Genomic DNA, 15,993 nt, shown 5'->3' on the forward strand with positions numbered 1-15,993 from the left:
TTTCTGTTCTTTTCATTTTTTATTCTAGGAATATTCCGGGATACAAACGTGTAAATGATCAGGACATGAGTCGGGACATGACGGCGGAGGAGCAGATTATACATCACGGATATGAAGAGCGCACGCTAATGTGGTAGAATTGTCAGCTGGTTACAGTAACACGGAGGATCATTGGTACACCCCCCCCCCCCTCCTCCTCTCTTCAGGTTATTCCATGTCCATTAGCTGGATGGTTTCTTCCACCACATGGAAATGGGTTGTGGTCTCTCCCAGGATGGCGGTGGTGCCGCGCTTGTAGCGGTATGAAGAGGACCTGGAATAAGAGCGGGCAGGATTATACACAGGTTACACACAGTCCTGCTTAGAGAGGTAGATACTCGGGCAGCAGATCTCTCTCTAGTATATGGTCTCCTGAGGTTTAACTTGAAGCCTCAGTGGCTCCTTCTACCGTCTCTATCATATGTGGGAGCCCCGGTGTGTGCAGGTGCCAGTGTCTGCCCTTCCTTTAGTGAGGGACGTTATATATGTACATAATACAGCGAATAAGCTTCATATACATAAAACTTGAATATCCACTAATCTGATGATGTGACAGTCCTGCACCCGTGAAGCCATCATGAGGCCTCCTAAAAAGAGAGGGTTCCCTTATAAACATGTCCGGATACATATTACCTTTTTCAGGAACTTACCTTGGCCCTTTAGTCTCCGCCTGAGTGTAACCCCTGAATATCTGTGCCCCTTCTTTTGTGATGATGCATAGATCCACCCCGCTGCCGGATCCGAGGTCACACATGATGCCCGCCGTCACTGAATCCGTCACCAGCCTCTTTGCCTCCTCCAGCTGAGAGAGAGGGGGAATATAGATGTGAATAGGAAAACCACTGGCGGCTAATCCCTATCCCTAACCCGGCCGCCTTAACCAATGACACTGCCATCTGTTATGGAAATGTTCACTGGACTCTGACTGTTAGCAGGATACGGACTGCAGCTCATGGCCTCACAGGCAGCATGTGACCTGTTGCTGAGGCTTGTGCACCTTCTTCCAGACTTTTAGGTGAATGTGGCTGCACTTTATGTACATGCTCAGTAGTGAAGCTCCTCCGCCGCAGATCAGAAAAATAATTCACTGAGAAGGATTTCCCGGAGTCAGAGTAGGGGAACATTTTGGTTGGAGTCGGAAATGTGGCTAACCAACTTCATAGCCCTGCTGTACTCACCCCAATATTTCATACATTCATAGAGTCATGTGGGGGTGCTGAGAGTGCCCAGGCCCAGGAGCCTTATGGTCTATAGGGTCTCTATTCCCCATTTGGGGGTTAGGGCTTTACCTGAATGGTAAAATACCAGGATGATTTTTCGGTCCTGACTTGCTTGTGCTGAGGGACTTTGCTAAGCAGAGCAGGGACCAGTGATACACAGGGGTCACAGGCCATCAGAGACTAGGGGACCCCTGACCCTACAGGGTGAATCCCTTTATAATTGCAGGGGTTCCCTGGATGTGGCACAGAATGTAGGACGTGTGTATGTGTGAACGTGGCCTTGATCTGGGGTGATGTGTATGTGGCTCCCTGTATGAATATTACATGACATGAGGACAGACGGTAGATATGAGGCGCTCACCTCCAGGCCAGGTTTGTATTCATCCTCTAAAACAGCGATGGCGGCACTCGCTCCGGATCCTAGAAGCAATGGCGGACATGTAAAACTAGTGCAAGAGGAAACATAACCTCCAATCACCCTGCAGCTTTCATTCAAAAATAAGGTCTATGAAAGACCTGACTGTTCCCAAAAAGTATCTTACAGAAGTGATCTCAATTACAATATATGTCCCCCCTTGTAAGGGAGGGGAGTAAGCAGGATGAGGGGCACAGTGGGGGTGTAAGCAGGGGTAGGGTTATAGCAGGGGGGTAAGAAGGGGAAGGGGCACAGCTGGGGGTGTAAGCAGTGTGAGGGGCACAGCTGGGGGTGTAAGAAGGGTGAGGGGCACAGCTGGGGATGTAAGGAGGGTGAGGGGCACAGCTTGGGGTGTAAGGAGGGTGCGGGGCACAGCTGGGGGTGTAAGCACTGTGAGGGGCACAGTTAGGGTGTAAGGAGGGTGAGGGGCACAGCTGGGGGTGTAAGCAGTGTGAGGGGCACAGCTGGGGGTGTATGCACTGTGAGGGGCACAGCTGGGGGTGTAAGAAGGGTGAGGGGCACAGCTGGGGATGTAAGAAGGGTGAGGGGCACAGCTGGGGATGTAAGCAGTGTGAGGGGCACAGCTGGGGGTGTAAGAAGGGTGAGGGGCACAGCTGGGGGTGTAAGCAGTGTGAGGGGCACAGCTGGGGGTGTAAGCAGTGTGAGGGGCACAGCTGGGGGTGTAAGAAGGGTGAGGGGCACAGCTGGGGATGTAAGCAGGGGTAGGGTTACAGCAGGGGGGTAAGAGGGGTGAGGGGCACAGCTGGGGGTGTAAGCAGTGTGAGGGGCACAGCTGGGGGTGTAAGAAGGGTGAGGGGCACAGCTGGGGGTGTAAGCAGTGTGAGGGGCACAGCTGGGGGTGTAAGCAGTGTGAGGGGCACAGCTGGGGGTGTAAGAAGGGTGAGGGGCACAGCTGGGGATGTAAGCAGGGGTAGGGTTACAGCAGGGGGGTAAGAAGGGTGAGGGGCACAGCTGGGGGTGTAAGGAGGGTGAGGGGCACAGCTGGGGACGTAAGGAGGGTGAGGGGCACAGCTGGGGGTGTAAGCAGTGTGAGGGGCACAGCTGGGGGGGTAAGAAGGGTGAGGGGCACAGCTGGGGATGTAAGGAGGGTGAGGGGCACAGCTGGGGGTGTAAGGAGATTGAGGGGCACAGCTGGGGATGTAAAGAGGGTGAGGGGCACAGCTGGGGGTGTAAGAAGGGTGAGGGGCACAGCTGGGGGTGTAAGGAGGGTGCAGGGCACAGCCGGGGGTGTAAGTAAGGTGAGGGGCACAGCTGTGGGTGTAAGTAAGGTGAGGGGCACAGTGGGGGCTGCTCCCTATCTTGTCTCACCTAGAGCCGTGTAGAGAATGGTGTCGGTGGATCCATGTGGATGGACACTGGTGAGATGAGGTCCATGTGCATCCACCCCCCCTATGATGATGGAGGCTCCGATGTGACCCTGATATCTGTGGGACATGAAGAGAGAAAAACATAAGGCTGGACCAGCATCATGGCAGCCACGTCCTCCGGAATTACACATTTGGCCACAGTTTGTGCTCCAGAAATGTTCTTCCTTAAAACAGAAAGTGTCACCTACCTTCGCCCCCTCTATTTCACTACTTTTGGTCAGTGTCACCTACCTTCGCCCCTCTATTTCACTCCTTTTGGTCAGTGTCACCTACCTTCGCCCCTCTATTTCACTCCTTTTGGTCAGTGTCACCTACCTTCGCCCCTCTATCTCACTCCTTTTGGTCAGTGTCACCTACCTTCATCCATCTATTTCTTTGGTCATTGTCGCCTCCTGTACCCACCTGAACAGCTGCTGTTTCAGCATGCGGGTTGCAGTGCATACACGTGGCGGTCTTCCCGTGGACAAAGCATGCAGCTCCAGGTTGGAGGACAAAACCTGGGTTACATTTTCGGCATCGGCAGCCACCCCCGCTCCACAGCAACTGGGCAAGAGGTCAAATATTCCATGTTAGGTGTGATAAAGGAGACCTGTTTACGAGCCCCATGTCATTGTCTCTGTATTCCTTTTTAGTAAAATCCTTCCCCGTTGAGTTATGGCCCCATAAGTTTATATGTGAATTAGCGCCTAAAAGCCAAGGGGGAGGTTCTTGTCCCCCCGAGGAGTCTAATATTTGGTGCCCATTAGACCAGATCTGTGATCTCCAGCCACCCCTTTAAGAGATGGGGCGTGTGTGAGCAGTGTCCCAGTATCGGGTTGTACTTACTATATCTGCTTTGAGAGGTAGTGGATCTTGGCGCAGTTTTTATCGGCCACCACCATGTCGTCGGTGGCTCTTCTATCTGCTCCTAGGACAACACCGTCCTACATAATCAACCAAACATCAGTCAGGAACCCTCAGTCCCTGGACAACCCGACCTTGACCGTTCCAACCTACCTTGAATATGATCCCAGCAATGGTGGTCCCCGTTTTACGAGCTTTTGGAGGCTTCATCCCAAGACCTTCCCCAGTTGCCTCTAGGGCGCTATTCCTGGTGACATACACAGGGCACACATAAGGTACATCCCCAATAAAGCCACATAATCCCGCCCACCGATATTTGTCTCATGGTCTCATTGGTTGTTATGAAGTCCATGGAAACAGACTACAGTTCAGTCCCATCTTGTTGTCAGATTTGTGACCTGTGTAGGAACTTTCAAGTGATTACAGAAAATAAATGTTCCTTATGATAAATACAAGAGGAAACCAAATAGTATGTGCAACACCCCTGCCAATGCATCGGGTGGGTGGTTGTTGCAAATAGCGCCCTCTCCTGGTCATGATCTATCTGCTGAGTCTTGGGTCTTAGTCTGGTTCAGTCTAGTCAGAGAGAGCAGCACATGCCAGTGCTGCTACAGCCAGTGTCCACTACCAGGAACCACAGGTGCCTCAGGCCATTGCCTGGCACCCAGGGTAAGTCCGGAGACTAAGGCCCAGAGCCGAGATCCACCACCCAGACTCTGCTCCATCTCTACCAGCCCAACCTGAAGCTTGTACCAGGCTGCGGGTAACCTTCCTGCGGACCAGGAATCTGCTGTTTATCATTGCCTGCTGTAAGAACTGTAAGTTGATTTGCACAATGTTGCCTCCGTCTGATCCCTAGATACAGCTGTTACCACCACGGGCTCCCCATCCATTACCCAGGGACCTATCTTACAGACACTCAGGGGCTGCCCCAGGGAGAACCAGTACATCAGCCTCTCCCTCCATATTTCTTGCGCACACCACCTGCACCGTGACCACAGCGTGCCCTAGGCCGCAACCGCCAGCCACTCTAGGCCACCGAGGAAAAGCTAGGATCCGGTGGGGGGTGTTGCATATATATCAGTCAGTGTTAGGTATTGTCCCTGGATAGATGTGTAATCAGACCTTTGTGTATGTTGTTAGTAGCAGCAGGACTGTGATATATGATTTATATTCTAGGATTGTGCTTCGGTCATTTCCTCACACTGCTGTTCCCTTGTGCTATACTCTCATCTCTCACATCGTACCCTCCACAGCTCCTCCCTGCTAAATAGAAGCAGTAGCTGGACTAGAGTAGAGGGGAGGGCTACTAAGCAGAGAGCTCAGAGCACAGCAGTGTGAGGACAAAGCCTACTACAATCCTGGAACACACAGACTAACAGATTCCCCTTATAGGCAGACCGGAGCGTATAGTCTGAGGACGCGGCATTCAGCAGGAGCCGCCATTTTGATACCTGATGCGGGGGACATTTTGTGGCTGAGGTGAAAGTGAAACTGCTGAGAGCTGAAGACTGAGACCTCTTCTGCCAGGACCGGATGGAGACCCCAAACCTTGCATTGTCGTGTTGGGCCACACCAATATGAGGAGACCCCCGGCCTGTCACCGGCCCTGCCAGTATATCTTCCGTTAGTCAGTATTATACACGGGGGCTAATCCCGGATTGAGGATCCTCCATTGCCCCTCTATATACTGCCCCCTCCCCATTGTCCGGGGCAGGGGGGGGGCACCCTGTACATGGCATTGTGGCCCCTGTCATTGGAATCATCTACAGGAGGGGATCCCTATTTTTCCATGTACCCCTCCCATAATGGCGCCCCAGGAGCCTGCCCCCTTCGCTGTTCTGTTACCCATCAATGTGACCCCCCTCCTGACACCTCAGAACTACCTGCTCCTAGTTAAAGGGATTTTCCATGTCGTACCTCAAGCAGTTCTCGAAACTGAACCCTCCTTGTGGGGTGTCGTATTTGGCAGCTGCTGACAACATTTCGGCTGTCGGGTGCCGTCCTCGCTGTCGCCCTCTTGGGTGCTCGGTATTAACCCTTTCTTTTCTCTCCTCTCAGCTCCTTCTCTATCGTCTCATCTCCCTCCCCTTCGATTCAGAACAACGAATTCTGCTTTCACTTTCATCTTCTTGGCATTAACCTGATGTGTACAGACATATCGTATCACACGCCGCGCTCCGAGGTGACTCCCCCAGAGTATATTACAATGGCGTAACCCTTTCATGACCGGGGGGGGGGGGGGAGGGTGTCTGGTTATTTCTGACAGAGCGACATCACCTTTTTCTTACACTTTGCTTTAAAGATGAAATTCTTACATAACTAGCGCCACCCCTGAGCAGTGGCCATGTGTGGTATTGCCAGCCCGACTCTTTTGTTGCAGTATAAGGTTCAGTTTCATGCACAACCTACGGACGGGTTTGGCCGAGTTTATGGAAGGAAGCAGCCAAAAAAATCCCTTTACAGCCCCCCCTCCCAACCCAAGGTTGGACATGATTATAGTGACATGGATTGATTTTTTCCCTAAACAGCGCCACATCTGTCTACAGGCTCGGTCAGGTATTGCACCTACCTCTACTGTAGTTAATGTGGCTGAGCTGCAATACCGCACACAACCTGTGGACATGGGTGGCAGTGTTTATCAGATCCCTGTATAGGCTGTGGATGTACCAGGCTCAGGGTCCTGGATAAAGTTCTTAAAGGGCTTTTTTCTCTCACTTTGGATCTTTTCCCTGTGATATTTATAAAGGACTGCAGGTCAGAGGCGCTGTATGACCCGGCCATAAAGGGTTAACGTCGCACGGCCAAATCGGAGGTGGAGAAATTATTTATGGCCTTGATCTGGAGACGCGTCCTGGCAGGGGGTTTCCACAAAAGTGACTTTCGGTTTTGCAGGAGAAGGAGGAAGTGTGAGCTAAAGTATAAAATCTGTGCAGTGATTGTGCGATGATGGAGGAGGAGGAGGAGTCACTGTCTCTACATTTCCCTCATTACGCCGCCGTGTAAGGGAACCTGTCAGCTATGCAGTAACATATGACCTTGTAGGCGAGGTCACCTGCATCACAACGCTGTCTCCTGTGACCTGAATCCAGAGAAATCGCAGGTGTATTTTATATGCAAATTAGAATTTTGGTGCACTATGGGTGTGGCTTCAAGCTCAGGTGCACCCTCTCTCTGGTCTAGAAAGGGGGAGGGGCAAGCCACTACCAATCAGGCAAAGAAACTAGGGGAAAGGGTGCACCTGACCTTCTGGCCACGCCCACAGTGCACCAAAATGCTAATATTCATAAAAATAAAAATGAAGACTCCTCTTCAGGCCAAATCATTTCTCTGGAAAGACTTGATGAGGGACATTTTTAAGGGTATTGGGTGACTTCCTCCTCATAATATTGAGGCTGCAGGTGTTTGAACTTTACTCCGAAGGGGTTTTTAGGTTTTTAGGAGTTATCCTGCTGGGAGGTCCGACACCTTGCATAAAGATTGGACCTAATATCTACAACCTGAAAAATCCCTTTAAATAGCCCTTCCCATGATGCATTCTGGCGCCCGTCAGATGCTTTCTGAGCCTCATGTCTGGCGTCCTGTTAGTGCCCGTCCTATAAGGTCTGAGGCGAGGTTGTCATGGTAACACAGGCCTCGGCTGCGGCCCAGTAGGACAGTCATGGAGCTTCTGTATTTGGGGAACGAGGCAGAACAAGCCAAAGCAAAAATACTGCCATGTCTTTTTTAATCTGTATCATGATGTAAAAAGTTTGTACTAAGGGTACATTCACACAGCGGTATGCCCGCCGTGCGGGCATACCGCCGTGTGCTGGAGAGGAGGAGGAGGTGACCCCTCCTCCCTCCATAGAGAATAGCGCCGCATGGCCGCACACACGCCAAAAGATAGAGCATGCTCTATCTTTTTGCGGTGTGCGGGCCGGATCGGTGCCACACATGTGTGGCACCGCATCTGCGCCGCGCCGCTATTGCCGTCTATGGGGACGTACATGCGGCCGCAAATTTGCGGCCGCATGTACGTCCCCGCAGACTGCCATGTGAATGTGCCCTAAGGGCCCGAATCGCGTTTTTTCGTCGGTTTGCACGGAAATTACCGATTTGTGCCGAATTGCCCCGGGTTTTTGGCGCACGCGATCAGATTGTGGCGCATCGGCGCCAGCATGCACGCGACGGAAATCGGGGGGGCGTGGCCATCGGAAAACCAGACGGATTCTGAAAAAACGCAGTATTTAAAAAAAAAAAAATGTGTCGCTCGACATGCACTTACCTGCACCCAGGATAGGAAGGTGAACTTCAGTGAACTCCGACGGACTTCAGCGCAGCAGCGACACCTGGTGGACATCGGGTGCACAACCTGGCCGGACCCGAATCAACGTCAGAGAACGCGCCGCTGGATCGCGAATGGACTGGGTAAGTAAATGTGCCCCAATAAGTCTTCTAGGATCACCAAGATGGTGGCCAGGTGGGCTGTTGTTGAGTTACTAATAAGATGCAGCCCACCGGATCCCCAAGATGCCATAGTTAGTATTGACAGCGGCATCCAAGGGGTTGAACGGCCAATATAAGTGTCATCTCTGATCTCTGCAGCAGGAAACTGGCTGAATCTAAAAGCCAATAGCCAACTTCCACTCTGCATGGAGGGGCGCAGCGCCTGTGCCAGGTGCCATGCTCGAGACCAAATCTGTGAGGCAGAGCTAGCCGGGCACCAGATATTGGGGGCAGAGCCACGACGGGCACCAGATATCGGGGCAGAGCCACGACGGGCACCAGATATCGGGGCAGAGCCACGCCGGGCACCAGATATCGGGGCAGAGCCACGCCGGGCACCAGATATCGGGACAGAGCCACGCCGGGCACCAGATATCGGGGCAGAGCCACGCCGGGCACCAGATATCGGGGCAGAGCCATGCCAGGCACCAGATATCGGAGGCAGAGCCACGCCGGGCCCAAGATATCAGATGTAGACGAGTGATAGAACAAATTCAACAAGAAAATGGAGAGGTCACCACAATGTTGAAAGAGAGGGCGCCCCTTTTGGTTATAAGTTGGCTCAGATGATTTGTATACTAATCTGGGTCAGGCTCTGTGTAATATGCTGATGTGATTCGGTGACCAAAAGTATTGGCACCCCTGCAATTCTGTCAGATAATTTCTGCAATCAGAAATTCTTGGGTATTAATTTAATTTAATCATTTAATTTGTCTTCAATGGAAAACCACAAAAAGAATTGTCAAAAAGCCAAATTGGATATAATTCCAGACCAAACATAAAAAGGGGGTGGACAGAAGTATCGGCATTGTCTGAGAAATCCTGTGATGCTTCTGTAATTGGTGTAATTACCAGCGCTTGTAACTTACCTGTGGCACCTACCAGGTGGTGGCAATAACTACATCACACTTGCAGTCAGAAGAAATGGATTAAAGTTGACTCAACCTCGTCCTGTGTCCTTGTGTGTCCCACATTGAGCATGGAGAAAAGAAAGACCAAAGAAGGACTTGTGAGGAAGCCTGAGCAACCTCAAGGCTACAAGTCCATCTCCAAAGACCTGAAGTGTAGAGCAACTGGCACTGTGGCTCCTCCCTAGATGAAGAAGTGTAAAGCCCCTGGCGCTGTGGCCCCTCCCTAGATGAAGAAGTGTAAAGCCCCTTGCACTGTGGCTCCTCCCTAGATGAACAAGTGTAAAGCTCCTGGCGCTGTGGCCCCTCCCTAGATGAAGAAGTGTAAAGCCCCTTGCACTGTGGCTCCTCCCTAGATGAACAAGTGTAAAGCTCCTGGCACTGTGGTACCTCCCTAGATGAAGAAGTGTAAAGCCCCTGGCACTGTGGCTCCTCCCTAGATGAACAAGTGTAAAGCCCCTGGCACTGTGGCTCCTCCCTAGATGAACAAGTGTAAAGCTCCTGGCACTGTGGCTCCTCCCTAGATGAAGAAGTGTAAAGCTCCTGGCACTGTGGCTCCTCCCTAGATGAACAAGTGTAAAGCTCCTGGCACTGTGGCTCCTCCCTAGATGAAGAAGTGTAAAGCCCCTGGCACTGTGGCTCCTCCCTAGATGAAGAAGTGTAAAGCCCCTTGGAACTGCGGTACTATCCACCGGTGTCTGAATGAGAAGAGACTGTATGGTGGGACACCCAGGAAGACCCCACTTCTTACACAGAAACATAAAAAGCCAAAACTTACCTGAAAACCTAAAACGTTTTGGGAGAACGTTTACAGGAAAAAAAAGAGGCCTTCAAAGAAAAGACCCCGGTCAGACATGGCAGAGGGTCCCTGATGTTTTGGGGAGACTTTGCTGCCTCTGGACTGTGTGACCGTGTGCCGGGCATTATGAAGCCTGCAGCATAATGTAGGGCCCAGCATGAGAAAGCTGGGGCTCCCTCAGAGGTCATGGGGATCCCCCAGAGGTCATGGGGCTCCCCCAGAGGTCATGGCGCTTCCCCAGAGGTCATGGCGCTCCCCCAGAGGTCATGGGGCTTCCAGCAGGACAATGACCCAAAACATACATCAAAGAGCCCTAGAATGTGGTGTGAGAGAAAGCGCTGGAGACTTGTGAAGTTGCAGCGATGAGTCCAGACCTGAATCCCATAGAACCAGTGGAGAGATCTCACAGCCTGGAGAAGTCACCTTTAACCTTTTATACCTTTTTGGTTTGAGAGCACCCCCCCCCCCCCATAAAAGACAAGATTTTATCGACTCCACAGTTGATGGTTCTGATCTTACGTACTTGGATCTGTAGAAGAATGAGATGTAGAGGCCCAAATCAAGCAGACAACCTGGAGGCCATCCTGACCACAGAAGAGACCACAGACGAGACCACACCAGAGACCACACAAGAGACCACACCATAGACCACACCAGAGACCACACCAGAGACCCCACTAGAGACCCCACAAGAGATTACACCATAGACCACACCAGAGACCACACCAGAGACCACACAAGAGACCACACCATAGACCACACCAGAGACCACACCAGAGACCCACCAGAGACCCCACAAGAGATTACACCATAGACCACACCAGAGACCACACCAGAGACCACACAAGAGACCACACCAGAGACCACACCAGAGACCACACCAGAGACCACACCAGAGACCACACAAGAGACCCCACTAGAGACCCCACTAGAGACCACACAAGAGACCACACAAGAGACCACACCAGAGACCACACTAGAGACCACACCAGAGACCACACTAGAGACCCCACAAGAGATTACACAAGAGACCACACTAGAGATTGTTAGTTTATTGAAGTGATAACAAGTAAAGAAGAAATCTACAATAATACTGAGATATTGCTGAGATGATAAGTCCATGGTCACCTCATGTGGTCACCCTCTCCCGCTCTGTGGTCACCCTCTGCCGCTCTGTGGTTACCCTCTGCTGCTCTGTGGTCATCCTCTGCCGCTCGCACGTTACCACCCTGCGGTTACACCTTACATCCATGCTCTCGGTAGTCATCTATGAAGTTGGTCATCTCGTTGCATGCGTTCCGGTTACGGGTAGCTTTACACACTTGGGGTCCTGCTAGTTCCTCGACCCATGAGTTGCTTTCCAGTAAGTATCTCATTCTACAGGAGAGAAAGTGTATAAAGGAAAACGTTAGAAAGAAGAAGTGACAATCAGGTCCCAAAGTAGAGCTTAAAAATTGTAGGTCCCTTTAAGTTACCAACATCTGTATAGGAGGTGCCTCCAACCCATTTCCTAGACCATGCAAAACAGTACGTGAGTGTGTCCTCACACTGCTGTGCCCTTATCTCTCTGCATTGAGCTGATTCACAGCCCCTCCCCTCTGCTCTGAGTAAACGCTGTTGCAGACTCCTGGTTGAATAAGAAAGGAATTAGAGGAGAGTTGCAGTGAAGTAGTTTGGTCCTTACAGCCGTGAACACAGCAGTGTGAGGACAAGCCCACAGTACAATTTTTCCACAGTCCTGCTGCTACTACAACATACACAAAGATATGATGACACATCTCTCCAGGGACAATACCACTGGACCAGATTCCTTTTAATATTGTCCCCTCTCTATCCAGGACCACACGGGAGAGACCATCATGATGACCATGGAGCCACCACCCACCGTCCTTCCTGGTCCTTGGTTTGCCCGTCTTGACCCATGATCAGATACTCCTTGTTGTTACTGAGTTGCATCTTGCAGGATGAGCGCTGGTAGAAGTATCGGGTCTCTCCTTCTCTGATCTTCTCATCTGCATCTGAGGGGGGAAATATAAAACATATAAAGCAAAGATCTTACTGTATGAAGGGTCCCCACATCCGCTCATGATTCGGGTACATACATCATACACGCTCACGGCAGCACAGAGTATTTCAGGAGGACATTGTATACTGATGTCTCTTGCCTTGGGCTCTGCTCAGTTTATGTAAAAAGTTTGGAAGTCAAGCAACTTTCTAAAATACTCTTTAGATTTAACTCTTTAGATCTCTGCTTGCTGTCAGTGAGAAGAACATACAAGGATATTTAGCAATTCTTCCTGTTGTCCCACTGAAACGGCTCAGTTGGAATTTATTCTCTAGCGTCGACCATTCCCGAGAAATCAGGGCTGTTAGTTTTGGCTACAAATATGCTAATTAGGTGGGCGGGGCCAGGATGACAGCATCACCCCCGGGACCACCCATCTTAGAAAGTAGAGGCCAATTAGAATATTTGGTGTTGAAACTAATGGCTTATAATGGAATATAACTAAAGCTGTGCTGCCCTAGGCAGGAGCCTGTGTTGCCTCCATGATGATCAGGTGATGGCAGCCGGTGACTCACGTTTCTGCAGAACTTCATTAATGTGAACAGTGTAGACAGTAAACGCTTCCTCCTTTCTGGTATCCACCACAGTCACGCGGTATCCTGTATTATAGAGGAAAGATGGCGCCGGGTGATACGGATGTACATAGTGGTCCACACTCTCCCCAATCCCCGCCCCAGTTACTCCTCTCACCAAATACCACTCGGGGGGAGTAACAGGCAAATTGTCGCCGATCTTCCTTCAAGTCCACAGAGCGTCGCCTTGTAGGACATGAACCTGTGCAGGAGGGAGAAGTTATCAGTCACAGAGAACCTTCACACGTGGAAATGTTGCGGCTCTCACAACAATCACTTCCTGTTCTGTGTTCTTTTAGCTTTGTTGAATAGACTGGGACATAGGGTGCAGAGCCACCTCATCAACTAGAAGTGTAGAATATGATGGGATAGTATTCAGCTCTCCTGATTTTGGGGTAGGGTTAGGGTTACTTCATCACTTCAGCTGCAATAATCATACACAGCGCTGCCTATAAACCTCCCACCGAGCTCTGAACTTGCAGCTCCACAAGCTGACACTAAGCTGCAGTACCAGACACAGCCTATCTACAAGGGTGGCACTGTTTATGGAGAGACAAATAGACCATCTCATACAATCCCTAAAAAACAGCAATTAATGTGGGAGATGCGATCATGGAGGGTTCTCAGAGATCTGTCGCAGTTGTATCCACTTTATGTTTTTGCTATCTTTTAGTTTTGTGGAACTTCTCCCAACCTTCCCCAAGAGCCCCAGCTGTTCCAGTCCAGCATTAGTAACCTATACACTTACCCTCTGCACACTGACACACAGCCCCCGAGCACAGTGTGCTTATGGAGATGGATTTATCTGGACCCCCATAGAAAACTCTGCATTGATTTTCTGTAGGATGACAATTTTTGTACATAATTAACCATAACAATCTGTATGAGTACAGGATAAGTAATGTCATGTATGTACAGTGACTGCACCAGCAGCAGAATAGTGAGTGCAGCTCTGGGGTATAATACAGGATGTAACTCAGGATCAGTACAGGATAAGTAATGTCATGTATGTACACAGTGACTGCACCAGCAGCAGAATAGTGAGTGCAGCTCTGGAGTATAATACAGGATGTAACTCAGGATCAGTACAGGATAAGTAATGTCATGTATGTACACAGTGACTGCACCAGCAGCAGATAGTGAGTGCATCTCTGGAGCTCGTTAGCTCGTTATCTCTGTCTGTTGCTGTGAGAGGCTGTGTGCTGCTGCTGCTCTGAGCTCCAGGAATAATCCACCTCCACCTGGGACCTGCTCTCTCCCTTCCCAGGGAGGGGGTGGGTTTCCAGGCATGAGCCAGAGCGGCAAGCCCCAGGCTCCTGCTTCCCGGGCCAGGCCGGCGGGGGGCAGGGGTAGCCAGGAACCGGCCAGTGCTATGGAGGACTCAGGGGTGAGACGTTCCACCAGGAGTCGTAGTAATACTGCTCCTGCTCCCCCTGAGTCTGGTGTGAGGCGGCGCGGCAAGAACCTGGATGTCCATGATGGTGCGGGTGACAGCGGTCCTTCCGGGGCTGGAACTATGAAGCGGAGTGCTCACAGAGGTATCGCTGACCATGCGGGGGGAGGCTGGGCGGTGCAGGGGCCCCGGGAGTTTTTGTCCACCTATGCCTCCCGGGTCCAGAGCCACCTCTGTGAGTACGAAGAGGCAACCAAGACCATCAGGAGGCTCCGGGAGGAGCTGCGATGTGCCCGCGCCAGGGCGAACACGGCGCCAAAGAAGCGCAAGACGGAGGTTAAAGGAGAGATTAATCACCTAAAGGCAGAGATTGACAAGCTGACAAAAAGAAAGACCTTTATTTGTGATAACAGCGGACCATTTAAGGAAAAACTGATTAATGATGACCGATTTGCTCAGATGGCTGATAACAGAGAGCAAAGGCTGATGGGGTTGCAGCCTGCAAGCCAGGTGGAGGAGGAGGAGGATGATGATGATGATGACGATCAGCAGGACACACCTGGCGGCCTGCAGGAAGATCAGCAGGCCTCGTGCAGTGGGCCCCCTGCAGGACAGCCAGCAGTAACACCTCGCTCGGGGGAGGACAGTGACACCGGCAGCCAGGGAGGGGCGCTCATGGCGGAGATCGGCTGCTCGAGTCCCCAGTGCGCATGGAAAACTTTTCTTTTGGCGATGAACTCCCAGAGGAAGCCGCTGGGGGGAGCAGCCGGAGGAAGGCGAAGAAGACCAGGCCAAAGCAGCAAGAAGAGGTATGTTTCATCTTTACCCCCCTCCCTGTAAACCCCCCCGGGCAAAGCGCAGGGTCAGCTCACTGTGCAAGCCCTGCTACCCAAACCCCCCCGAGTTCTGCTGTGGACCCGGTGCAAAGGTGCAGGGAGATTACAGGTGTGACATCTGATGTGGCGATGGGCTCCGTCTCTGTTTGTGGTAACAGTGGGGGAGCAGGGGAGGCATCGGCCGCAAGGCCGGACAGTCAGGACGGCTCGGCAGTGGCGATAACATCAAAATCCAGTGCTGTGGTTCGTCCCCCGCTGGGAAGGGGGGACAGCCCGGCACTGGTGGCAGCTTCCGGTGCCTCGGCGCCTCTTCATGCTGTTGCTGCTGATCACTTGGTTATGGAGCGGCGGCAGTGTGGAGGGGTCGCTGAGGCTGAGGGCTCCGGACCTCCCAGACAAAAAGTGTTATTCTGTGTTGGTGTTGGGGATAATTTGAATTCTGTGGAAATTGAAGATCAGCGGCGCCTCACACCAGCTAAAGAGCAGCGGCGAATGTTACCAAGCCCCAGGAGAAGTAAAATAACATCTGCTACCGATGATGCGGAGGGCACAAGTGTGACAAGAGTTGTGGTCCCCTCTGGGCGATGCGCTGCGGGGGGACCCCCGTCCCTTGTGCCTGAAGATGCGGAGGTGGTCATGTCCCCTGATGTTGGTGCTGGTCCAGCCAGTGTGAGTGGAGTCAGTAATGTTGTGGTGGATAATGTGAATGGTGTGAGTGGTGCTGAATCTTTTCCAGCTTTGGGGGTGGGTGATGGAGGGACTGGTGGTGTGAGTGGCGCGGCTGAGTGTAACATGCAGGTGGGTAGTGTTAATGTGGTGGGTGCAGGGGTTGGTCCGGTTGCTCCCCCAGTGGCGGCCCCTATTAAGAGCTATGCCAGTGTCGCTGCTGGGGGAAGTAGGGGTCCATCATCCTCGTCTCTGGGCTCTGGGGACGGCTTTTTGCAACGGCGCCTCCTGCAGGCCTTACAGAAGGGAGAAAGGACGATCAATGTAGCGGGGCAGGAGGTTGATTTGTCGTTTTGGATAG

General features: G+C 51.8%; 2 protein-coding genes across 2 annotated transcripts in view; both read right to left on the reverse strand.

Annotated features, from left to right (window-relative positions):
- LOC140077573 (proteasome subunit beta type-7-like) lies at positions 1-6,013 on the reverse strand. Its single transcript, XM_072124844.1, has 8 exons — positions 5,826-6,013; positions 4,059-4,152; positions 3,888-3,985; positions 3,465-3,605; positions 3,004-3,119; positions 1,621-1,679; positions 690-841; positions 1-313 (listed from the first exon to the last, which is right to left on the reverse strand). Exons 1-8 carry the CDS (start codon positions 5,888-5,890, stop codon positions 208-210), a joined length of 831 nt encoding a protein of 276 aa, XP_071980945.1. The 5' UTR covers positions 5,891-6,013; the 3' UTR covers positions 1-207.
- A 5,126-nt stretch (positions 6,014-11,139) lies between these two features.
- LOC140077579 (complement C4-B-like) overlaps positions 11,140-15,993 on the reverse strand; it is a 53,575-nt gene continuing 48,721 nt past the window's right edge. Inside the window, exons 37-41 of the mRNA XM_072124851.1 lie at positions 13,486-13,575; positions 12,856-12,939; positions 12,681-12,764; positions 11,986-12,118; positions 11,140-11,477 (exon numbers count right to left, since the gene is read on the reverse strand). Coding sequence (XP_071980952.1) covers positions 11,336-11,477; positions 11,986-12,118; positions 12,681-12,764; positions 12,856-12,939; positions 13,486-13,575 — 533 coding nt within the window. The 3' untranslated portion in view covers positions 11,140-11,335. The remainder of the gene's footprint in view (positions 11,478-11,985; positions 12,119-12,680; positions 12,765-12,855; positions 12,940-13,485; positions 13,576-15,993) is intronic.

Source organism: Engystomops pustulosus, chromosome 9 (genome assembly GCF_040894005.1).
Source record: "Engystomops pustulosus chromosome 9, aEngPut4.maternal, whole genome shotgun sequence".
NCBI classification, from domain to species: Eukaryota; Metazoa; Chordata; class Amphibia; order Anura; family Leptodactylidae; genus Engystomops; species Engystomops pustulosus.

Coding starts and splice junctions, on each gene's coding strand:
- LOC140077573 (XM_072124844.1), bottom strand. CDS start 5,890: ATGTTGTCAGCAGCTGCCAAATACGACACCCCACAAGGAGGGTTCAGT. Junction 4,153..5,825: donor AGTTTCGAGAACTGCTTGAG/GTACGACATGGA, acceptor GTATGTCACCAG/GAATAGCGCCCTAGAGGCAA. Junction 314..689: donor GCGGAGACTAAAGGGCCAAG/GTAAGTTCCTGA, acceptor CTCTTATTCCAG/GTCCTCTTCATACCGCTACA.